The sequence below is a fragment of the Gnatocerus cornutus genome, chromosome 9 (genome assembly GCF_029298725.1).
Source record: "Gnatocerus cornutus isolate USDA-ARS CGAHR chromosome 9, icGnaCorn1.1, whole genome shotgun sequence".
Taxonomy (NCBI): Eukaryota; Metazoa; Arthropoda; class Insecta; order Coleoptera; family Tenebrionidae; genus Gnatocerus; species Gnatocerus cornutus.
This window is the reverse complement of record NC_142241.1, coordinates 2,638,567-2,665,320: the sequence shown is the minus strand read 5'-3', so window position 1 is coordinate 2,665,320 and position 26,754 is coordinate 2,638,567. Positions and strand designations below refer to the sequence as shown.

The 26,754-nt window shown below is 35.3% G+C and overlaps 3 protein-coding genes across 3 annotated transcripts; 2 read left to right on the top strand and 1 right to left on the bottom strand.

The window, feature by feature from the left end:
* Positions 1–2,567: 2,567 nt before the first annotated feature.
* Positions 2,568–4,546, bottom strand: LOC148167770 (putative multidrug resistance-associated protein lethal(2)03659). The gene is made up of 6 exons (XM_088045420.1): positions 4,466–4,546; positions 3,704–4,418; positions 3,381–3,657; positions 3,182–3,332; positions 2,904–3,134; positions 2,568–2,857 (listed from the first exon to the last, which is right to left on the bottom strand). Exons 2-6 carry the CDS (start codon positions 4,363–4,365, stop codon positions 2,598–2,600), a joined length of 1,581 nt encoding a protein of 526 aa, XP_087901546.1. The 5' UTR covers positions 4,366–4,418; positions 4,466–4,546; the 3' UTR covers positions 2,568–2,597.
* A 16,424-nt stretch (positions 4,547–20,970) lies between these two features.
* On the top strand, positions 20,971–22,719 carry LOC148167769 (uncharacterized). The gene has a single exon (XM_088046106.1). It carries the CDS (start codon positions 20,971–20,973, stop codon positions 22,717–22,719), a length of 1,749 nt encoding a protein of 582 aa, XP_087902232.1.
* Positions 22,720–24,394: 1,675 nt separating this feature from the next.
* LOC148167768 (uncharacterized) lies at positions 24,395–25,774 on the top strand. The gene is made up of 3 exons (XM_088046105.1): positions 24,395–24,475; positions 24,523–25,252; positions 25,440–25,774. Exons 1-3 carry the CDS (start codon positions 24,395–24,397, stop codon positions 25,772–25,774), a joined length of 1,146 nt encoding a protein of 381 aa, XP_087902231.1.
* The last annotated feature ends 980 nt before the right edge of the window (positions 25,775–26,754 follow it).

Genomic DNA, 26,754 nt, shown 5'->3' with positions numbered 1-26,754 from the left:
CGCCTCGGTGACAATTTTTTTCTCTCGAGAGGAATCATGAACTTCCCACCTCGGTATGTAATCTACTATTTCATAGCGATAGAATATATTCTAAAATAAAAATTTCTAGTTGTAAAATAAAAAATTCGCTCCGCATGCTACGCACTAGTCCACTATGTGGACGCTCATGAGGGGTTCGCCTGAATTTCAAAACGAATCAAAAAATTCCAAAAAATTTTAAAGGGCCTTATGTTTAGTCACAGCATAGACAATTAAGCTAGGTTTAACGATCTGTGAGTCGCAGACAGGAAGACTTTATTCTCTTTTTCTCTGCTAGATGGCAGATTTTTATTAACTAATATTAACAATGTGCATAATCGTAGATGGGAAGCGTAATACTTGGTTCATCTATTTTGAGGTATTTAAAAACAAGAGCTCTTATTTGTCTAATATTTTTACCAGTCGCCATTCCGACCGGTGAATTTTTCGCATGCGCCAATGTATTGGTCTAGAAGTAAATACATTTTGGGGTGACTCAAAACAAGGAATTCTGGTAAGGTTTTTTTTGGGTGCTTTTAACATAATTAGGTTTGATTTTGGATGATTTACAACAGTTTTCTCATATGTCCAATTTCTGATGGGCTATTGATTTACAAGAAAAGAAACTTTAGAGTATTTTTTGCTCACATTAAAAACTATGATTTTTGAAGGATTTTATGTCTTTTTCGGTTGTTAACTTTTGGGAAAACATAAATTTTTAGGATCCTGCCTTGTTTTGTAGGGCGCCAAATATACCTCTTTGATTTGGTAATGTTTTTACTTTTTTTTGCATGCGCCAACTGGTCTGGTCCAGAAATACAAAGCCATTTGGAATGTCTAAAAACAACGGATTTGGAAAGTTTTTCAGAGTGCTCCTGAGATAATTTTGCATGATTTTGGGAGATTTTAACGGTTTTTTCGTGTGCCCAATTTTTGGTGGTCTACTGATATTTGGGTACTTTTGGGGTGGATAAAAATTAATGCTTTTTGAGAGGTTTTTTTTTGCCTTTTTTTGGTTGTTGACTTTTGAGAAAACAGCTAAATTTGTAGGATTCTGCCTTGTTTTTTAAGACGCCAAATGCCCTGGTCCAGAAATAGAAAACCATTTTGGGGTGTTTAAAAACAAGGCATTTTCTAAGTTTTTTAGATCTTTTTCGGTTGTTTACTTTTGGAAAAACACTAAATTTGTAGAATTCTACCCCTTTTTTTCGTGAGCCCAATTTTTGGTGGTCTACAGATATTTGGGTACTTTTGGAGTGGATAAAAATTAATGCTGTTTGAGAGGTTTTTTGCCTTTTTTGGTTGTTGACTTTTGAGCAAACAGCTAAATTTGTAGGATTCTGTCCTGTTTTTTAACACGCCAAATGCCCTGGTCCAGAAGTAACATTTTATAGTCTACTCATTCCTGTTAAGGCAGTCTCCTAAATAGGTTTCCATGTGCCTAACGTAATTTGGCAATGCTGCTGTGTTACTGCCTCAGAAATAGTATGTATTTTAGCAAACGAAGTCACCTTCATTTACTGGTTGACTTATTTTAATAGTATTTTTCCACTGGTTGAACAACTCTTCTATAGGGTTTAAAAAGGGACGTATGGGGGGTAAGAATATTAGAAAATGACCATGATTTCTTATTAATTGTTGGATTTCTTCAGTCCTGTGAAATCTCACGTTGTCCATCACCAAATGAGCGCCTCTAACATTGTCTTGTTGTAAATGATTGATCAAGTTTATCAAAAATTCTTCAAAATGTTTAATGTTGTATGGCCTGTCTTGAACTGTAAATAAATACAAGGAATTTACAGACATTGCGGCAGCAATAGAGTAATTTCGACCCCGTAATTGTGCTTTTACTTTGTTTGCTCGACAGTTTTTGGTGCGACCGTCTTGAGTGTACTTGAATTCCATATTCATCGATGAAAAACACTTTTTCTCGTTCAACCATTATTCTATTGTATTGCATATTCAAATCGAGCTTCAATGGTTTCTGGTGTATTTCGTCTATCTGGAACCCTCGAAATTCTCTTAACAGAAAAATGAAATTCTTTAGTAGCCTTGTTTATAGTTGATAGACTTATTTGCAACTCGGGAACCTCTTTTAATAGTTTTTTTTTATCTATTGAAGAGTTAACGAAGAATCGTCATCCATCCAGTCACAAATTTCTTGTTTTTGTTGTTCGGTTAATTTTCTTGGACGGTGCCCACCACTTCTCTTCGCCACCTCGTTGGTTTTCTGGTATGTTGCGAAAATTTTTCGACAGTGTTTGCTAATACATTGAATTGTTGTCCTATACTCGCTGCCGTCCGACCGCTGTTAATGCCTCTAATAATTAATGCACGCTTTTCGTTTGAAATTTTTGTGCTTCGTCGTATTTCACGATCCATTTCAAGAAATAAATCAGTCGTGACTTTCAATTGACAAAACGTGAAACTGTTTTGACAAATGAGGAATGTGTTTGAAAACCAGCACTCTATTTTTTGCCGAGGGGAAACACTTTTGAGAAAAGGTGAAATGCTTTTGACAAAAGAGGAAAACCAAAAGAAAAACACTGTAATGTTACATATTAACTTATTAGTTATCATTACAGATCTATCAATGTTTCGTCCTTGTCTTCATTTCTACTAGTTCCATCCCCAACAAAACATTTGTTATCAAAACTTGTTCTTGTCGATCTCTTCGAAATTTGCAATCGAATTCCATCATCATTTTCAGGACATTTTTCATACTTCAACAGTCGCTCGAACGAGATCATTTGAATATCCAATTCAGTCCATTTGTGGAATCCTAATTTCAACCACCACGCTAAGAGAGTTATTTGTATAATGGTAACACTTTCATTTTCTGAAAAAACAATCTTATGCGATATTTTTAAAATTTCGCTACTTACGATTAGTACAAATAAAATAAACTACAATTATTACAGTGTAAAGTGTAACAACTAAGTCTTGTAGGAAACCAAACGCTTTTAACATGCAGTGAAGAGTGTAAGACGCAGAAGTGTGTTGGTTTATTAAATGTTCATGAAATTCTTCCTTGAGTTTGTTATTCATGTTAAAAGAACCAATTGTTGTTAAACCGTTCATAGTTGCACTGATGTATCCAATTATAGGACTAACACCTGAAAATATAACTCAGTTTTAGGAAGTCAGACAAACTTACCATTACTTGATGCTTCAAGAGTTTTGAAATTTCTTAGGCTTTCGAGAAACCACTGACGAAGTATGAACAACACAACAAAGAGGACAAACGTTGGAATCAAAAACAACACGTTTATGTAAACTATCGCAACAACGATTTCAAAAATTTGAAGTAAGATCTATTGGAAAACAGAAGTAGAGTGTTGTATTCCAATCAGTTTTGTTACCTGAAGTAGATCACCAAACAAAAAGGGTATCACCTCATCAACTGCACTGAGGTCTTTAGAAAATCGGTTAATGAGGCTTCTAATGGTGTTGTTTTGACAAAACTCCATCGAAATGTTGTTAATCAAAGTTTTGTGCAATTTCATCGAACACCTCTTGGCGAAGTTAAAGACGACGAAGCTTTTTACCAAGAAAGTCGCTCCAAAGAGCAGATTCATGATTCCATATGTTTGGTACCAAATTCTTAGTTTCGGGCTTTTGGTACTTGTCATGTTCGTCCTTAAACAAATCGTAAGTTCAAAGTTTACACTCGTAGCATACATACTCAAAAGTCAGTAAATTATTCATGTAACTATCTTCAACTTGTAGCATTACAAAAGAGGTGAAAACTATCATAAACGTGGCAAGACCACCCGTCAGAAGAAAGTACTTCTTGTAAGATTGGAGCCTGAACTTGCTGGAAAAGTCTTCTACGTCTAACAACTTGTCGTCTTTATCTTCGTTATCTTTAAAAGAAACTCGCGACTTGTCCAAACTTGCAGTCCAGAAATCCTCGCCCTTTTGTGTGTATGTAGCTCTAGCAAAATGGATTTTATACTTCAAGCTACAACTCGAGTTACCATCAACCATCGCCAGGTCACGATTCTCCAAGCTGTCCACGTCTTCCGATAGTTCACATAGTTCTAAGACTTTTTTGTAACGACCCTCATCAAACTGTTGGCCAAACAAGATATTCTGGCGAATGGTAGAATCAAAGACCCACGGCTCCATCAAGTCAGTTCGAGAGGTTTGGAGCAATCCTACTTCTTCAAAAACTTCTTCATACTTTCTAAGCGTTGCAAGGAACTCCGATGTTGAATAAACTGCTTGTGGAAGCTTCGTGCTCAGACTTTCCGACAACATAGAAATGTAAAAAAGAAGGTAAAGCAACGCCTCACTTCCCACGTGAAGATGAGCTAAAATTGACACATACAATATCGCCCTCATTGTTAAATGCCCAATGGTAAAACCGAACGCTTTCAAGTAGAAGAACTTCTTGACTGCAAATTGACAGTTAATTTGATTTAACACTTTGACACAATTACACCTTCTAGCTTCCAAAGTTTTGGACCGGTTTTTCTTCGCCAGGAAAGAGAGTCGTTGCGCGGTTTCCCCAAACATGTTTGATTCTTTGGTGTTTTGGTTTGTGATCCATTGTAACATTGACAGTACTGTAATGATCTGTAACCCAATTCCGCCAAAATTCAAATGAACCGCCAAACTCAAGAACCGCGAAATTTAAAATAAATAAAATGGCCGAAAATCGTGATCGTCTGAAACGGCTAGGACCTACGTTGTGTTGTGAAGGCGGATGTTCGTTGGATACAAAGCAGTGCATCGTCTTTTGGGGAAGAGCGTACCAACACAAAGCAATAAAATACACCAGACCAAATGTGGTTTAACTTGTTTTATTCAGACTTTAAAAGTTTGAATGGTTTTGATTTAAATTTTACAGCTAATTGTTCAAGAATTACAAGCATTTGAACAGACGAACTGATCATGTTACAAAATTCTTAATAATCTTTAATGTCAAAAGAAGTCACTTTACAAAGAAACGTTTCGGTACAAAAATGCAATAAACAAATTAACGGAAAGTGAATTACATCAAAAGAACTACAAAAATCTCCCATTCGCTCTGTTGTGAGTGTGATCAAACTACAAAAATTATTGAAAACAATATAACAATGAAAAACAACACACAATTTACCAAGTAAACATATACAAACAATTTATCAATAAACATTAATAATAAAAGTTAATTATTTTCAAAGGCGACACACAGAAACAGGACGGGATTAGGTTTTCGGAAGACCCGAAAATAATCCTTCCTATTCCGCAAGCATAGTACAGGCGGTGCCTTATCGAGAGTACTAACAAATTATGGCCAGATTAAGAGTAACCAACATCTCACCCGCGGAAGACCCGCTAGTTAGGTGAACCCTGACTACCCCGCGAGTCCCACGTAACAAGCTTCCAGCACTGGAGGGTTTTCGAAAGTCAAAATCAAAGTTTAATTTTGAATTGATCACACTCTGAAAAATCTACTAATATTAACGCGAGAGGCTGTTTGTTATGTTGAGTCTTTTGTGACGAAGAAAATCTGGAAAGGAGCATTGGGTTCGGACAAGTACAGAGCAGCTACGAAAACAAGGGACATACATAAAATACATAAACATATAAATTTTCAGTTTCAGTTTCAATAAAATACAATGGAAGAGAAAGTCGTGGACTTTAGGAAAAATGTACTCGTTTTTGCTCACGAATGACATAGAGCGATTCAAAAAGACATTCCCAGTTAATTTGATGTATTTCACAATTTCTTTAAAATCCTATTCTATTTTTAATCCTTCGAACTCAACAGTAAAAATTCCTTGAACAGAATCGAATAAAATTCAAGTTCCCAAAAGTATCGGGTTTCCACGAATCTAAACTGCTTCTGCACGTGTCTTATCGGACGGTGGGCGAACACTGATTGAATCCAGACGCTTACGTCATCGGAAAAACGCGTTACTTTAGAATTGTACAGAAAATAGCTACTTTACATGAATCCGGAGAAACTTCCTTCTTAAGACAACAAATGACAAAAATTATTACATACCAAAAGATGACAACACACAAGCGCTTCTACAAGAAGCCCTAAAAGAGTCACTACACGCCCGTCAAAGCCAATGGGTTTAAAAAAAAATTATTTACAAGATTTTGACAAACTACAAATTAACAAAACACAAAATGAAAAATTAAAACAAAATAGGAATTAAAATTAACACTTGGAAAAATTTGGCGAAACGCACTCGATAACACAGCACCTTGGTAACTACCAAAGTCGTACCAAGAATGAATGCTTCCGGCGTCGCCCGCCTTCTCCGCTGTGGCGGCGGTGAACTACCAAGTCCACCAACTTAACGCAAAAATTCCTGCTGTCGTTGTGGCGCGAAAAGTTTGAAATTTAAATTTGAAGTGGGACACTACAGTACTGACTAGGTAAAGATTTCTGGTTTGGTATTAATTAATCTTTACACAATGACAGGTAATAAAGTACGAGATTGTCCGGACGAAAATATTTTTCTGGTAATTGCTTGATACGTTGTGGCTTATTAGCATCATAGAAAAAAACCGTAAATGAAGATAAACATCACGATAAAGGTACAATTAGGAACGTCGTTGAAGTTAGCGTCATTTTATCGGATTCATTTTCATAAATTAAACGCCGCAGTACTTCGCCTCAAATGACGCATGCATGCCGGTCGCACTTTTCACATGCGAATTTCCACCGATCGTCGTCTTTTTTTCACACAATTTTTGACCAAATGACACCGTAATGACCTTCTGCCCCATCTTCAATCAAAATTCTCCTTCTACATGAGAACAAAGTGGTAAAACTCAACCCTTAACCTAACTAGAAAATTATTATTCATTTCAACCTTCAATAGTAATGTAGCTTCTTCATAAATACGACATCAAAAAATTACAAATAAATCACTTAGTAATCCCCCCATATCGCATATACGCCCACCACCCGTCAGAGGGTGGCAATCTCAACCCCTCAAACACCACCTCCCACTATTTTGAAAAATCCGCAATGTAGCCTTTTGAATTTGACATGGAAAAATTACAAATAAATCACTTAGTAATCTCCCATATCGCATATACGCCCACCACCCGTCAGAGGGTGGCAATCTCAACCCCTCAAACACCACCTCCGATTATTTTGAAAAATCCGCAATGTAGCCTTTTGAATTTGACATGGAAAAATTACAAATAAATCACTTAGTAATCTCCCATATCGCTTATACTCCCACCACCCGTCAGAGGGTGGCAATCTCAACCCCTTTCTACAACTTTCAACTTTTTTCAAAAAACTTTTATTTAGTCCGATGACATTGCTAATTTTTGATATCCGGTTTACACCCTCCAACTGTTAGAGGGTAAAGGTGTAATTGTTTAAACAAAATAATACCTTTTAGTCTGGCAACCCAGAATGCACCTTGTTAAATTGTAGGTTGCATTCTAATTTTTTTTATTGAATTTACGGCCATTGTGTTTTTGACTATGCACCAGAATTTTTATGAAGTAATTACTGAACATGGGATTTTTTACGAGAATATGTTAAAATCGATATTTTATCTGAAAATTAAAACTGCCCGTTTTTGCCGTTTAATCTTACGCAAAATGTCTCGAGGTTTTCATTAAATTTTCCTTTTAGTTTCTTTAAACTTTATATAGATTATAGATTACCAAGCAGGTTTGCTTGACTTTTTTGTTATTTAAAGGAAATAGCTATCTGTTATGTCCTCTTCCGCTGTCTCTAAAAAAAATAGCTGCAACACATTTGAAATTTCAATTTTGCATGGACTTTGGATTTTTATTTTAACTAAATTTACTTTTTATTTATAAGGTAAATAAATACAAATAATTTTGAGAAAATCAATGCATATACTATGTAGGTGTCTCAGAATTTCTGAACGACTCGATAACCTCAGGTTCTGCCTAATTATTGCATTAAGCAAATGAAATTGAAATAGCTCCTTAGATTTTACATTAGAGCAATGTAACGCTAACCAATCACAAATATTTTATGAATCAATATTCAAATGTACCATACATTGTTAGATACTTAGCAACATCGTTTTTGTTATAAAAAGAAACGTATTTGATTGTTTAATTTTATATTGCATTAATTAATTTGTTTTTAGCAAATTAACTCATCTTCGCTAGTTCTGAGACACTCTGGATGTTATATGTTTTGAGTACCCACCTAATTATCTAATTAGACTAATAACAATAAAAAATTCGCTAAGTTGGTTGTTTTGTTTTGACCATCCTTTTCGTTGACACGTCACCAGCAAGGAATTGTTGTGTGCCGTTGTGTTTCTCTGTCGTGCTTACGGGGATTAACTAGTGAAAAAGCGAGATTCCTTAAATTGTGGTTTATTGCTAATATTTACATTCCGGGTTGGAGTCCGGATCAGTACCTCTTAAGAACTAAATCTAAAATCTAAGAAAAATGCGTGGTCGGAATAGTCGCACCCCCACTCCGTCTTAAGGGAGAGTTATGAGATGTGACTAATTGAACATATGTGAATGAGGGTGGCTGGAATTAATTACAACACCTCCCCCCTTGAATTAAAATTTTGCGGCTAGTCGCAAAATTTTTACAAAAGTGAAACAAAAGGAATAAGAAAATATATAACATAAAACAATGCATGAAGTCTCAATCTAATAGTAGTAATAACTAATATAAAATATACAAAAATTGAAATACGACATTAACAAAAGAATATTTTGAGAGATAAAAAAAACAATTAAATCATAATTAATACAAATAATATATGTTAGAAACTATGCTAAAAAAAATATATATATACATATGAAATTAATTCAGACATTATACAATATATAATGTGGTACATACATACATATTCGTGGGACATAACATCGAAAATAGAATAATGTATTTAATTTATTAATTTGATACGTGATGATAGTAAAACACTCGTAATTTAAAATGAAAATAGTTGAAACGAGGATCAATTCGGATGTGTGAAAAAAAAATCGTAAGAAAGAGAAACAAAAATAATTATACGTCGTTTTCTGGTAAATTATATTTCTTTAAACGATTGAAATGGACTTTTTGGTGTTTTCTGTTTACTAAAATGGTACAATTGACATCAGAGTCGACGGAAACAATTTCATATGGGCCTTTGTAAATTGGTTGGAGCTTTTTACATTTACTAACAGGAACACTTTCATCCTCTAACAGAACCAAATCGCCCACACTAAAATCTTCAGTTTTAGAAGTTTTGTCGTAATAAATTTTGGCTTTTTGTTTGGCGTTAAGTAAATTCTCTCGAGCTGCTTGATGACAATGCTGTAATTTAGATTTAAGTTCATTGGCGTAATCGTCTAAGTTATAGGATACTTCTGGGGATTTTTTTATTGAGGTAGGTAATTTGGGTAGTCTGCCATAGACTAATTCAAAAGGTGTAAATTTTGTAGCTGAATGAGGAGTAGAATTGTATGTAAAGGTGGCATAAGGAAGAAAATTATCCCAGTTGTCACTGTCTTTGTTGACAAAATTTCGCAAATACTCGTTTAATGTTCGATGTGATCTTTCTACGCTTCCTTGGGTTTGTGGATGATAACTAGTTCCATGTAACTTTTTAATTGACAATAATTTACAAATATCTTTGAATAAAGTAGACATGAAATTCGTTCCTTGATCGCTTAATATGGAATCGGGTATTCCGTGCTGACATATTACATTTTCAACAAAACTTTTTGCAACTGTTGTACTTTCCTGATTCGGTATTGGTGCACTTATAACAAATTTGGTTAAGTCGTCCACGATTGTTAAAATGTATTTATTGTTATTGTCGGTAATTGGGAATGGTCCAGAAATATCTAAGATTACTTTTTCAAATGCTTTTACTGATGTTGTTGATACTTGCATTGGCATTTTGATTTTAACTGTTATTTGATTTTAATCTATTAAAGTTTCTGTTGATGACCACCTAAAGGTGTTAAATGATATTCGCGTAATATTTCCTGTATTTCTTGTGATGAATATTTTTTTCTGGTGTTGACATGAAAAATTAGAATTTGAACTGGTGATGATTTAAAAATGTATCGAAGCATTGAACGAACTGCTGAAGTTTTCAGATTTTGAGCTTTTATGGATGCGCTTGAAATAGGAATTTTTGTGATTTTATTATGTTCACAAAAACTTTTTAAATTAATCAATCCTCGAAAAACGTTTTGATTGGAAGCTGTATCTGCAACGTTATCTTTTACGATTAAGTATATCAAAAATCTTCCATCTGACTTTAAGTGAGCAATTTCTTGTATGTCGGCATTTTGCGCTTTTAGCTCGAATAAACTGTTGTAGTGTTCAATTTTTGTATCAAAGTTTTTGTCCGTAAAATGTAAATGATCGTACTCATCGGAACAATCTGCGATTGAATCCGTAGTATCAATGATATTAGGATTGTTGATCACGGTTTTTTCTACAGCTGATTTATATTGTTCGAACTCTTCATCTCGTTCACTTTGTGTTAAGTAAATTCGGCTTAGAGCATCGGCATTTGAATTTTGTTTTCCTGGCTTATAAATTACTTCGTACTCGTATTCTTCTAATTTTAATCTGAATCGCATGAGTCGTGAAGATGGGTTTGAAATCGAAAATAAGTAAATTAAAGGTTTATGATCTGTTAAAATTTTGAATTTCTTTCCGTAGATGTAGGGACGAAAGTGTTGAACACCATAAATAATCGCTAACAATTCTCGTTCGATGGTGGAATAATTCTTTTCCGATTTGTTTAATGCTCTGGACGCGAACGCGATTGGCAAGTCTCGACCAATTGGTCCCTGTGACAAAACAGCGCCGATTGCATTTTGACTCGCGTCTGTAGTCACTATAAATTCTTCAGCGTAATTGGGGTATTGTAAGATTGGCGGATTTGTTAATTGCAATTTTAATGTTTCGAAAGATTCTTCGCACAGTGCGGACCAAACAAAAGGAACATTTCGTTTTAATAAATTTTCGGTAATAAGAGGCAAGTCCAAGAAATGATCTAACTTGATCAGCATTTTTTGGTCTAGGGTAATTTTTTACGACGCTGATTTTACTCGGATCCGGCTTAATACCTTCCTCGGATATTAGGTGACCTAAGTAAGTGATTTCTTTTCTAAGGAATTCACATTTAGAAGGCTGTAATTTTAAATTATATTGTCTGAGTCTTGAAAAAACTTCAATTAGTTTAGTATTATGATCCCGTAATGAACCACTATATCGTCAAGGTAGACGAAACATTTTATCCCTTGCAGACCTGAGAATACAGTATTCATCAATCTTTGAAATGTTGCTGGTGACGATTTTAATCCCATAGGTAAACGTTTGTATTGGTAATGCCCTTCAAAAGAAAATGCTGTGCACGGTTTACTTTCATCATCTAATAAAATTTGATGAAATCCTGTTGCCAAATCAATAACTGAAAAATATTTCGAATTTCCTAATTGCTCTAAAATTTCGGAAATATTAGGCAAAGGATAAGCGTCTGATTGCGTAACATCATTAAGTTTCCTGAAATCGACCACTAATCTCCACTTTTTATTACCGTTACCATCTGTTTTCTTAGGGACTATTAAAATTGGCGAATTATAGGGTGAATTGCTATTTTCAATTACATCATTTTGTAACATGTCGTTAATTTGACGACGAATTTCGGGTTTTTGATTTTCGGGTAACCGATAGGGTTTAACGTGAACAGGTTTGTTAGATAATAGGGAAATATGATGTCTTAGAGCATCTGTATAAGTAAGTTGATCTCCTTCTAAATAAAAAATATCGTTGAATTCTCTGCAAATGTTAATTATTGATTCTTTTTCCTCTATATTCATATAATTTGTTTGAATTAAGGATTCCAATTTTTTCAATCTTTCGGATTCAACATTATTTTGCGATAAGGATATGGCGTGATAATCTTCGAGATTATGGAATTCTAAGTCGTGCGGATCAAATTGTACAGCTGTCTCGTTGGTATTAATTACGTTTAGGATAAAATGACCTTTGGTGTTTCCGACGATGCAGTTGGGAACGAACAACCCTGCTACTAATTCCTTTTGCACGCATAATTTAGGTTTTTTGACTGAATCGGCGTCGATCGGCACCTGCACTCTGATTTCGGATCTGGCGGGTATTTCACGCTTATTATTTGACATCTGTTTAGGGGAGCTTAGATTGACATTAGTTTTCGGCAAGATTTCCAACTGAAATCCGTGTTCAAAGCTGACCGCATCCTGATTAAAATTTATTACTGCCCCTAGTTTTGCTAATAAATCTCGGCCAAATATACCATCATGGGGTATGGGAAAGTTCGAAGGAACAATATGAAACGGGTGGATTACGACTGTGTCGCCTAATTGAATTTGTGCGTTACAAACACCAAGAGTTTTAACGTTTTCATTGGTAATGCCTTTTAATTTCATCGTCTGTGCGGTATTTACTATAAAGTCTTGATCTGCCACGTTTCGTTTAAAAATACACAGATCAGCACCGGTATCTAGAATTAAATTTGCTGTTTTAGACGCAGCTAAATCTATCGGAACAGTTACAAAATTTGGTTGTGACTTTATTGTGATGTTGAAAACTTTTGAATGAATTTCTGCGGTACCATTTAATGGGCGTTTTCGAGATTGCGCATCCGAGTTCCGTTGCCCGATGAACTCGGAGCAGGCTCGTTTCCCGGATTGTTTTGAGAATTTTGTGAGTTATTCGAATTATTATAACGTGAATTATTATATTCTCTTTTTCGGCATACATCTATGGTATGACCCCTTATTTTACATTTTATCGTCAAAAATTGTTATTATTATTTGGATTTTGAAAGAAATTATTTTGTCGATTTGAATTTGTGAAAGGTCTTTGATTCGTGTTATTAGAATTATAATTAGAGTGATTGTTGTGAGACCTTTGATTTGCATTGTTGGAATTGTGATAAGAATTAAAAGAGGATCGATTTAAATTTAAATTATTAGATTTTTGAGAACCTTGCAGTTTAGCTGATTTTTCTTCCTCAACTGCAGCCTCTATAGCTTCATGCAATTCTTGAAATCGCGACGCTTTGATAATTAGTTTACTTGGCTCATTCAGACCGTCTACAAAGGCCTTTAACGCTGAATGTTTATTTAACTTTTTGACGTACTGAGACGCATCTGCGCCTTGTTCTTTGATGCACGCGTCGTCCAGATCGGATGTCAATTGTATGATTTTATTTGCAAATTCTCGCACCGGATCTTTATTTTGTTTAATACTCAAAAGTGCGACTGGTATCTGCGGAGTCAGGTCAGGTTCTCACATGACATCAAGTTATTCATTGTGTCTTTAAAAAATTCACTAAACTGAAATAGAAATGTTATCTATTATCTATTTTCTATGTTTTTTACTATTCGTAGGGAAGATTGAATGTATCAACTATTACAGAGTTGCCTTTTAAACGATTCCTGACTTAACCCTTCTATTCCCAGTTCTTGCGCAAGGAATAAAATTAAGCCAAATTGCACATGCTTTAAAAAGTAACACACTTGACCAAACTTGAACCGGAATCGGAAGATTGGCGATAAATCCTTGTTAAAATCAAACCTGAGGAGCGAAGTTTTCGTAAATGTTAAGTAACACCCAAGAGAAGTAACATTACCGGCATATAACAGTTAAAAAACTATCCGGCCAACTTTTGTAACGGCGGACGTCAGAAATCGAAAAAAATACACTGCTTCGTGCGATGGTTCACAAAAACAAATATTGTTATCATTATAAAAAGGCTTCTTGAAGGTTTAAATTGCAGGTTTACATGCTCTGCGACACTTGTTAGGTTAGATATTAACTTTTCAAAATACACTTGAAGTTAGCGTTTAACAAAAAGATGTGGCAACAGCGCTTGACGTGTTAGGGAGAACCAAATTACCAACCTCAATGAGATCTCTGAAAAATTACTAACAAAAATATTTATTTGTCGTTTGAGAGCCAAAACGGCATGCATTGTGTTAAGGCAGACTTAAGTCATAGAATAGTGTCGCTCTTTTGGCAAAATTTCGTCCACGGGACCGATAAAACAGAGAAATAAAATGGTCACGTGATGTAAACAAACGAAATGCTCGGTACCGATAATTATCGTTAGAGAACCAAAATCGCACCCTTAGAGTTTTAGTCGAAAACACTCGCTAATTCTTTTTTTTAACGTAACTGTGATAAAAAAGTTTTTGTTTTTATTTTAAATTTTTTGCAAATTGTGGTTTAAATTTGAGATAAAACGCTAGTTTTATATTTATATTATATTTATCATGACGAAACACTTGTAAACTACATTTATATTCCAAATTTCACAAATCACTTCATTTATTTGTCTGAAGGTATTTGAGATCATAGGGCTTTTGATCCAATCTAAAGTGAACTAAAGGATCGTTTGGTGTATGCGTAGTTCCAATTTTGACAAATTTGATAACAACGCATTTTTCTTCAAATTTAAAAGCAATTTGAATCATATCTAAAATGACAACTGAGGAGATACAGGGTGATTTTTTTAAAACGGCAGACGTTGTAGAATTTTTATTTATGAACCGATTTTAAAAATTTAAAAAACAAATTAAATGGTTTTTAATTTACTATAAACTGATGATTTTAAAAATTTTCTAAATGTTTTAGTATCTTGTGGGCGATACTCAACTTTCTTATTTTAAATTGGAACTCATATTTTGTTTTTCATAATTTGGAAGATATTAATTCTCTTAATTCAAAAATGTATAATATTTTCTACTTTAACAAAAAAATATTTTTAAAAAAATTATCAAAATTGAAAAAAATAAGCAATAAAAGTTAATAAAATCTAGGTGCATGGTGTCAAATAAAAGAATGCCGTTATTGTAATATCAAAAAGCAGCAAATAACAGAAACCATTGGCATTTTTTTTGAAATTATTAATAACAAAAAACAATAATAATTACAAATCAGAAAAAACAACTACCTAATTTGGGGATAATGACCCTCCAAAATAGAAGGATTTATCAGTCTCTTCACTTTTTCTTTAAGTTAGTAAACGGGTTTTCGGATTGTCCAAATATTTTGGCAGATCTAAAATTTCTAGTACCTGCGTACCATGTAAGATTGAATCGTTTGATAATGGTCAATTACGCTAGAACTGATTACTATGAAAATAGTCCTTTAATTCGAATGTTAAACAATGTTAACGCATGGCATGATAAAATCGAATTTTTTGGTATGTCAAAGGGTAAAATTTAAAAAAACCGCTTCTGTTGTCCTAATCTAGTTTGTACTTGTATTGTATTTGTATTTTCTTGTTGTATTATTTTTAATCTGTTTTTGTGTTACTGTTTGTATTATTTTATTTCACGTATAAGTTCTGCGTTAATAAACATTTATTATTATTTATTAAATAAAATGCTGTTGAAACGCCATCCCGTTTTTTTCATGGCGCAATTGACACCTACGAGAAATGCATTGTGCATTGTAAGGTGTAGCCCCATCTTGTTGAAAGAAAACTTGTTCTTTCTGTTATTTGCTGTTTTTTGAAATTACAATAACGATATTGTATTATTTGACACCACGCACCTAGATTTTACTAACATTTATTGCCTAATTTTTTTCATTTTTGATATTTTTTTTAATTTTTTTTTGTAAAAGTAGAACATATTACACATTTCTGAATCAAGAAAATTAATATCTTCCAACTTATGAAAAAAAATATAGGTGCCGATTTAAAATAAGAAAGTTGAGTATCGCCCAAAAGATATTAAGACATTTAGAAAATTTTTAAAATCATCAGTTTATAGTAAATTAAAAACCATTTAATTTGTTTTTTAAATTTTTAAAATCGGTTCATAAATAAAAATTCTACAACGCCTGCCGTTTTAAAAAAATCACCCTGTATGTTTAACACATTTATATATGTATTAAAAAAATCATTTAGCGTTTTGTTCCACTATGCCTTAAAAATGGCTAAAATTTACACATTACAATTTTAAAGCGACGCAACGACAAAATTATTGGTGATAAAAAACAAATTTTTGTCTATTTTTTTCAATTTTGATAATTTTTTTTAAATATTTTTTTGTAAAAGTAGAACATATTACACATTTCTGAATCAAGAAAATTAATATTTTCCAAATTATCCAAAAAAATATGGGTGCCAATTTAAAATAAGAAAGTTGAATATCGCCCAAAAGATAATAAGGCATTTAAAAAAATTCTAAAATCATCAGTTTATAGTAAATTATAGTAAAACATTATAGTAAATTAAAAACCATTTAATTTGTTTCTTTAATTTTTGAAATCGTTTCATAAATAAAAATTCTACAAGGTCAGCCGTTTTTAAAAAATCACCCTGTATTAAATAACACTAAAAAGCAAATCAAAATTCGGACTTTTTCTCTTGGGGTTCAATTTGATAAGTACGTTTTGCTCCATAAGTTCCGGATTCAGAGATTATTTTTTTAGGTTCTAGCGCACAAACATTAATTTTTTTGACTTTTTCTTAAAACTTGCAGAGTTATGGGATTGCTCGACAGTGTTTTGGAATGCTAATTTGATTAGTTTTCCAAAGACCTATAAATTTTATTGCTGGGATAAGTATATATTTTCCATGATATTTTTGAGAAACTGATCTTGATGTTCTAAAAAAAGGCAGTTTCTACTGATTTTTATATGCAATTTTGTATATAGAATTATTATATTATATCAATTCCTTTTTGTAATGTATTATTAAAAAGATTAAGAGCTTGTCTTTTTGGAGCATTGATAAATGTATTGCTATGTCTTATCGTTTAGAAGTTACAGGATAAAACACATCGCGAAGTTGGTTTTTTGACGAGTTCATACAAAAAATGCTATTGGTTAAAAAATCTTAATATCTAGACACATTTTATTAAGTTTTAAAATTACTTAAATGCTAACACAGCGCAGATTAATACGTTTTAGAAAACTTCTTGATGATGAAAAAGTTCTTAGTTAGAAGTGGGAATGTAGAAAATGTGAAGAATCCAGAGGATATCTAGTGAGCTTGGGTAATCTTGAGAATCTAGAGGGAATGTAGAGTCACTACAGAATTGAGAAAATTTAATGGAAATCTGGTCTAAAAAAACTAGAAAGAGTCTAGAAAGTTTACTGGGAGTCTAGAAGTTTTGGAGAATCTAGAGGATGTCTAGCAAACCTTGATAAATCTAGAGCACCTAGAAAATGAACTGAGAGTCAAAAATTGCAGAATATAGCGGGTGTCTAACGAAACTGGATATCTAGAGAACCTCGAAATTCTAGTGGAAATCTAGAGTCTAAGAACAGTACAGAAAATCTAGAGAATTCAGGCAATTAAGGAACGACTCCTCACTGAAAGCGACAACGATTGATTTCTTTCTAATTAATAAAAAGCAACAAACATGTAATTGTATTTACTTTAATTCCGATTTAATTCTTATTCTAAACCCGGCCCTATCCCAAATTCGTTCTTGACCACTTTCGGGTACCTGAAAATGATTTACAATTGGGTTGCTGGCACTTTTAAGAACCCTCATAATCTTTGCGGTAATGAGAACCGTCTGCCATAAAAACGTTAGAAGAATTGGAACAGTATAATAGCAATACACACTCTGTATTGTAGGTTTTGCGGCGCTGATGCCAAAAAATATACAGAGTGTACCCGAATAATGTGTAAAGATTTTAACCGCTGTAAATAATGATTTTGCAAAAAAATCGAAGGCAAAAATTTTTCGGATTATCCGTGGATTCGCGATAAAGACATTTTTTACCACTTTTATATTAACGTTTTTATTCCTAACTTTTCGATAGCCTGGACTGACATTGGTATTGGAACTGGCCTACCTCAACAATTCTGCAAAAAATTAATGTCGAAACGGTGACGGTTTGGAACGCAAATTTTGGCCATTACATCAAACTGCATTGTCTGATATTGGGGTTAAAATCTTTGCATTTTATTTGGGTGCACTCTGTATATGTAACAAGCAGTACTAGAAACATACCTAAAATATTACTTCAATAAAATTATTGCAGATTATGACTACAAAAAGTCGATCTTCTGTCCTTGGTAAAGCCAGTATGACCGGAAGTGACTTTTTGTCTACAGACACTGCAGGAAGTGATTCTACGGAATCGTTTCGAATGGAGGATACAAGAAAGGAGTCTAATAAAATGTTCTTTTCTGACTGAAAAATATGTGAAAATCGTTTTTGCAACTCTTTGTTAAATAAAATTTCTCAATTTTCTTTTCATTTAATTTATCCTAGCCTTGGAATTCTTATGGTCTCTTATCAGATTTTATTGTTTTTCCACACGAAATTTCATTTCAAAACTGACAAATGTCAAATTTAGGGAGGACATTAATGCCAATCTCGTCATCTCAGAATGTCGTCACGATGCCAACCTTAAATAAAGAAATAACTATCAAAGTGTAAATTCGCGAACTTTATACAACTGTAAAGACGGAAAATACAAGAAAAGTGGATCAAAAACTAATAATTTTCTTGGCAAACGAGACCGATATGTCTTTTTGATATAAATCCACAAATATTAAAGCTTTTTCTAATAAATCGTTATCATTTAAATTTTGCAAAGTGGCAGCTTGCAAGACAAATCAGCGAGAAATCGTCGTTTAGCATCGAAATAAGCGGATTTCTCTAAGAATTTTGATGTTTTCGTGCAGATTTCAGCCGTTTTCTCGCGATTTAGCCGTTGAATTTTAATAAAAACTGGTGGTTTGGTGGATTTCGAGCTCTTCTTTACGAATTCAAGCCAGAAAACTGCGAAAATCAGCGAGAAATTGTCGTGGAAGCATCCTCTCTCTCACCGGTATCAACACCAGGTGTACACACTCACAGCGACGTCACCAAGACGCCATCGTCAACAAGACAAATTTTCACATTGATCGTCAACAAGACGACTTCATATTCATCGTTCATCAGACGACGTCACCAAGACGTCATCGTCAGCAAACGATCTCACAGCCATCGTCAACAGAACGACAGCTCATCAAAAAGGTCAGCCCTTCCATTTATCATTATCCCTTTTTTGCTTGCTCAAATAGGCATTGTGTGTAACTTTTCATAAAGCATCGCGATTTTTACTTGCTAAAATGGCAGAACAAGAATTAATAAATCTCAAATTCAAAAGATCGCAAATCTTTAACAAATTAGGCAGAATTAATGAATTCATCACTACGTTCAAGCCAACTGATCAAATTTCTTTGATTAAGTCTCGTTTGGATGTAGCTCGATCAACACTTGCAGAATTTGAAAAAGTTAACTTCGACATTGTTGACCGGACACCAGTTGAATCACAAGCACAGGCAAATGAACAAATACAATTTGAAACTTTATATTACAGTATTGTATCAAATTTAGAAAATTTAATTGAAAATTCAGTACAACAAAATGAGACTGCAACAGCTATTCTCAAAGATGCGAAGAGTCAAAATCGTAGCAAATTAATTTTGCCAACAATTCAAATTCCGGAATTCAATGGAGCCTTTGAAGCATGGTTAGCATTCAGAGATATTTTTCAGACTCTGATTCACAACAATCCAGAACTGAATATCATCGAAAAATTTCATTACTTAAGGTCATCTCTCAAGGGCGATGCATCCAAAACAATAGAGAGCCTTCCATTAATTGAAACAAATTACGAAGTGGCTTGGTCTTTGTTAAAAAATCGGTTCGAAAACGAGCGATTATTAATTCATGCACATGTTCGGAAAATTCTGAATTTCCCAAATATTCCAAAAAGTTTGGCTACCAATTTAAGACAACTAGTCGATGACTTGTCAATTAATCTTGAAGCGTTAAAATCCTTAAACGTATCAATTGATACATGGGACGCGATTCTGATTCCAGTTATTACAGAAAAATTGGATTTTCAATCTTCGAAAGAATGGCAATCAAGACTAACAAACAATTTGCCAACATTGGATGAATTAAAGACCTTTCTTCAATCTCGGTGTCAGTATCTAGAATCAATTGAATACAATTTTCAAAAGCCTCAAAGCGCAACTGTTCTAACAAAGGGACACTCTAAACCTAAATTTCAATCACATGTCGTAACAAATGAAAAAAGACACTGTGTAATTTGCAAGGGTAAAAATCATTTTATCTACAATTGCAATCATTTTCTCCGTATGAAAGTTGCGGAACGAATAAAACAAATAAACTCGTTAAAGCTATGCGTTCAAAGCAAGAGATGCTTCTCGCAACTGCTATTGTTCTCATAAAGGACATTAATGGTTATTTACAGAAATGCAGAGTTTTACTCGACAACGGGTCACAGTCAAATTTTATAACCAAACGAATGCGTAAAATGTTAGGCTTGAAAACGACTTCTTCGAATAATGCAATCGTAGGCGTTGGTAATCAGCAAACCGTCTCGACAGAATCCGTAGACGTTACAATCAAATCGGTTCATAAAAATTACAACGCACACGTCACATGTTTTGTCTTGAAAGAAATTAGTGCAAACTTGCCTTCAAATAGTTTCTCAATTGATACCTACACTTTCCTTCCGAGTTACCTTTAGCGGACGATCAATTTTACCTTTCAGATAAAATTGATTTACTTTTGGGCACAGAATTGTTTTTCGAACTTCTGCTAGATGGTAAATTTCAAATTGACGGTAAACGGCTGTACTTACAGAATACCCAACTAGGTTGGATCATTGCGGGACCGCTTGATATTCCGCGAAATAAAGTAAGTCGGTGTAACCTTGCCATAAATTCATCTCTGGACTTGGAAAACCAAATAGAACGATTCTGGGAACTTGAAGGTTATCACCCCATCCAAAAACATTTGACTTCCGAAGAAAAATTTGCGGAAACGCATTTCTTGAACACGTTCACACGTGATGATGGTCGTTTTGTAGTTAATCTTCCTATAAAGGACAACGTCATCTCACTAGGTCAATCAGACCAACAAGCCAAAAGGCGTTTTTTTAATCTAGAAAATCGATTAAAGAAAAGTCCAGCACTTAAAGCAAAGTATGTCGAATTTATGACGGAATATTCTGACTTGGGCCACATGGAATTAGTCTCGAATAATGAATCAGACAATTCAGAAACGTATTATTTACCGCATCATCCCGTCTTTAAGGACAAACAATCGTCCTCAAAATTACGCGTCGTCTTTGATGCTTCCGCCAAATCGACCAATGGCAAAAGTTTGAACGATAATTTGGTCGTGGGCCCCACAATTCAAGACGAACTATTATCCATCATTCTGCGTTTTCGTACATTTCAGTACGTATTTTGTGCTGATATCGTCAAAATGTACAGACAAATTTTAATCGATTCGAATCAAACTGATTACCAGCGTATATTTTGGCGCAGCGATAGCGATGACGAATTGCGGACTTATCGCTTAACAACGGTCACGTATGGTACTTCATCGGCGCCATTCTTGGCCGTACGTTGTTTACATCAATTGGCGCATGAAAATCGTGAAAAATTCCCGGAGGCGGCAGATATTATTTTACGAGATTTTTACATAGACGACTTAATTACGGGCGGTAACTCAATTGAAGAATTACAATCAATTCAACATCAACTGATAGAAATAAACAACATAAACTTATTGCCAAGCTCTGCCAAGGATTTAATAGATACCACAATAAATCTCGATAAACAACAAGATACCAAAACATTGGGTCTTTTTTGGAATTGCAATCAAGATACGTTACGGTATAATGTTCAAAACATTCTTATACCAAGTGAGTTAACAAAAAGAACGTTACTTTCGATGATTTGTCGCATCTTCGATCCACTTGGCTTAATTAACCCGATTGTAACAGTGGCAAAACTTCTTATGCAACAACTATGGGGATTGAAATTATCATGGGATGAATCGCTACCTGACGACATTAGTGAACAGTGGACACAATTGGCCAACGATTTACAAAAAATCGGAAAATGTCGAATTCCTCGGAACGTGGTACCAGCAGAAACGGTTTCTATCGAACTCCACGGTTTTAGCGATGCGTCGGAAAGAGCGTATGGAGCTGCCCTGTATTTAAAATGCACAAACTCAAACGGTGAAACGCATGCAAATTTATTAATTGCAAAATCGCGCGTGGCTCCTCTTAAAACGCAAACGATTCCCAGACTAGAACTTCTTGCGGCGCAACTGCTCGCTCAGTTAACAAATCAAACAACACAATCATTAAATTTAAAATTCGACAAGCTCAATTTTTGGACAGATTCAACCATCGTTCTCTGTTGGTTATCAAAACCTCCATCTACCTGGAAAACCTTTGTCTCAAATCGAGTTGCGGACATTCAAAACTTGACAAACATTCATGATTGGCACCACGTAGCTAGTAATGAAAACCCAGCTGACATAATTTCGCGAGGAAGTACAGCTGAACAATTGATAAACAATTGTTTATGGTGGCATGGCCCCAACTGGTTAATTTGTGATCGTGAAATGTGTTCAGACGTATTTATCCAAAACGAGGATTTTGAAAACATTCCGGAACAAAAAAGGATAACTAAAACGACTTTGGTTAGTACTACGAACTCATGTGACTTGTTGAACAGATTTTCAAGTTTTACTAAATTAAAACGGATCATAGCATACATTTTGAGATTTGCAAACAACACCAAAAAAGGAAACGCGAAACAAACAGGTGTAACGCTCCTTTCCTCCGGAACAATTCCTTGCTCCTTCTTACCCCCTGAGCCCGGTTGCGATCTCGGCCACGACTACCCCAATGGAGAAGGGTGGGGTTCCAACAAGATGGTATGAGAGCGCCACGGGTTTGTACAAGACCGCGGACTCAAGGAGGCTACTACTCAAACCCGAATGTAGTTCGGAGGCACAAATAAACGACAGAAAAAAAAAAGATTAACCAACAAAAAAATATGTATATTAACACAAGTGACTATTTAACAAAATATTACAAGCAAAAAAGAATTAATGTTACCAAGCTACAAAATTACAAAACTACCTAATTAACTAATTATTGACAATGACAAAATGGCGGAATCCCGTAGGTTGAAGTCAGAAAATGTGCGCGAACGGCGGAAACACGCGGACAGCTGTCAACGCATTTACTCTCCCGACTTACTTAAGCTAACCGTTCGCGTGGTTATATAGGGGTACTTATCGTGTCGCTGCTCCTCCCACGGTTCAATTGGGAATCCGGGATGTCCAGCAGGAACACGGCTCCTCCTGCCTGGGTCGAAAACTCCGGAGCGGGACTGCCAACCACGAACTTGAACTTCCACGGAAGGACACCAAATGGACGACGAAGAAACCACAGAAGAAAGAAGGAAAAAAAGGAAGAAAGCCTGTGATGAAGGAAAATCCCTATAAGTATGGGGACGCCAGAAATATCGTGTATTCTCAATAGAATCAATCAATCAATAGAATCAATCACCTGTGATGGAGGGCGGCTTAATGAGGATGCGATTGGTGGTAACCTTCAAATCCGACCAGGTCGTACAACGTACAACGTACAACAACCAAAATGACCGAAGATCCGGCCCTCCCTCAACATCTTGTACAAAAAAAGGGAAACACGTCACGAGGGACAGTGCACCAACCTACGATAACCAAAATAACCGGGCGATCTGGATGACAGTTGATCGTGAAGTAGGGTTATGTGGTTTGTTTACAACAAGGAGATATGTAAACAGGAGGTCAATCTTGTATGCCGCGCGTCGAAAAACACGAGTCAGAAATCGTCGCGAGCTTGCCGGGCTCTGCGCGGTAGCGTCTGCGCATCTTCTCTGCTATTGGCTATTGGGCATCACATGGTCAACTCATGACGTGCTCATCTTTGCTGTATAATAAATTGCAAAAGCAAAGCTTCTGCTGATGGAAATTCTCGAGCCCTTTTAACATGCCATTCGATACATTTTAATTTCTTACATTATGTGTACAAGTCGTGCGCTTTGGGATAGCGAGAGCGGTAGATGCGCAGTTAAAGCGCGCTCACATTTTTTGATTGACGATGAATTCGAAACGTTTAGTTGCGAACGGTGACCAAAGCACAATTCATTACTATTCGGCTGCAACATCTCTTGCCATCCTAAAACGCGTGAGCCTAGGTACACAACAAAAAATAATTAATTTAAAAAATTACCAACATAGTTTTTTATTAATGGCGGAATTAACCACAAAATAATCGGAATATTTAGACAAATATTCACATATAACGTAGATAAAGTAAAAAAACACTTTTCTGTCATCAACAAAATGTGACCATAACCAACAATACAAAAAGTCATCATTGTCAGTATCGACAGATTCCCTGGTGGGCTTTCGACCGTGAGTGTTTTTATTGGCTCGCTGTGGCGCGCAGTTTTAAAACCTGCGCAGAAGCTACCGCGCAGCGGCCCATCAGCTCGCGACGCTTTTTGCCACCAATCACGTGACCTAGATTACTCTCCTGTTTCCAGGCTTCATAGTTTACAAAATGTTCAGCGGAAAACCGACGAAGTCTTCAGACATCCGGGAATTTGACTACAACAGGAATTACGACACTACAATGACTCCCGTATTGATACTAAACCTTTTAGGATCACCAGGACAACAAAAAAACAGACTAAAACCAAAATAAGCGAAGAAACGTGGACTCTAAAATTGAGGCAACTGGTGTCCAAGCAGCCACCCCTGGAACAGGTAACAGAAGAAACTGTGGTTATTTGGTTCCAAACAAGTAACTTCCTCCAAATAAAACTCGCGAATGATACCATTCAGGGCGCAATTTTCGCTATCTTCACCACCGCGCATTTTGACCGTTACACAGGTCATTTAAGTTCTGAGGAGCTAAATAATTCAGAAAGGTTAATCATCAAATTAATGCAACTCGAGTCTTTTGCTCAACAAATTCAAGAATTAAAATCTTCAAATGTTGTTAATAAAAGCAGTTCATTAAAAGGTTTAGACCCATTTGTTGATAATAACGGAGTACTAAGAGTAGGAGGTAGACTAAAAAATTCTCGATACCCATTCGACAAGAAGCATCCCATGGTTTTACCAAAGAATCATTTTGTTACCTCTTTAATAATTCAATTTTATCACAAACAAAATTTACATGCGGGCGCCCAAGCCACATTATCAGCGCTGCGGCAAAGGCTCTGGATTGTTGCCGGAAGGAGCAAAGTGAGACAAGTACTCCATAAATGTATATCATGCTTCAAGGTAAAGCCAATTATTGCCTATCAAAAAATGGGTGATCTTCCGCAAGACAGATTAGAGCCGGCTAGACCCTTCGTTAACACTGGAGTAGACTATGGTGGGCCTATTTTGATCAAGGAGTCTAAAGGTCGCGGTAGAAAAACATTGAAGTCATATATTTGTGTGTTCATTTGTCTTTGCACCAAGGCGATTCACCTTGAACTGGTCACAGATCTGACAACAGACAGTTTTTTGAGCGCCTTAAGACGACTTATTTCCCGACGAGGCATGGTCAAACGGAAAAAATTTTGTCGGAGCTAATAATGAACTTGTCAAATTAGCTGAATTCTTCAAAACTTCCGACTTTTATAAAGATGTTATCACCGTTTTGTCCAATGATAACATCAAATGGTCCTTTTCACCACCAAGGTCACCTAACTTTGCTGGTTTAATGGAAGCTGGAGTAAAATCAGTTAAATATCATCTCAAACGTGTCGTGGGTGACACTTTGCTTACGTATGAGGAGTTGTACACACTGCTAACGCGAGTAGAAGCATGCCTTAATTCCCGTCCTTTAATTCCATTATCAAACGACCCGAACGACTTGATGGCTCTAACCCCTGCTCACTTTTTGATTGGAGAAGTCCTAACTGCTCCGCTTCGCGCTGGCAGTTAATAGAGAAAATGCGCTGGCATTTTTGGAACAGGTGGAAGAAGGAGTACACATCTCAGCTACAAGGCCGCTCCAAATGGAGATCCGGAGATGCAATTGGCCTCCAACCAGGAGCTATGGTATTAATGGTAGAAGACGGTTTACCTCCACTATGTTGGGCCTTGGGGCGTATCCAGGCAATCCATCCAGGAAGGGATGGTGTCGCAAGAGTGGCCTCGGTTCGAACCACAAAAGGAGTGTACAAACGTGGTGTTTCTAAGTTGTGTGTGCTCCCAATTAATGACAAGTAGTGAAAAGGGGAACAGTGAGTTTTCTTGAAAAATTTATTTCTTTCAATTTTTTTTTGTTAATTGTGTTTTGATTTTTTTGTTTTTGTTATTTGTTTATTTTTATTTTTTATTTATTTATTGTATTTCAAGTTTTTTGTTGAAGCCTACAAACCTTCAAGGGGGGCGGCTATGTTGCGTACCCAACGCACATGCATTTTCATGGAAAGCGCCACACTGATTCAGACCAGAGATAACTTCGAGATCGTCAAGTCTTATGGCAGAGTTTATCCCATTTTAAAGCAATCTCGTGTCTCTCTCTGATGCGTATTTTTCCCACTATATCGTACTCTGCCGTTTAGGTGGACTTAATTAATAGATGGCCCTACCATCGTGTTTAGTACCAGCGGATGATATTAGATGGATACCAATCGCTAAACTGTCAAAAGTCAGTCAAACAGGAAACTGTAGTAAAAATTTGCACAAATTTGCAACTAGTTCGCATGCGTATAAAGTTTAAAGAACTAACGGAATTTACAATTAACACGTTCTTCAAAATTTTCAAAATGTGGACTTAACGTAAGTTTTCAATTTTAATATCGCTAGTTAGATGTTTGTTTTCCAAGTGATCTTTACGTCTTTATCCTTTTTAAGGATACCATTCTAAAATTAGAAGTCAAATTTAGCTGATTGAGGTGACCCCGTATAAAACGTTCT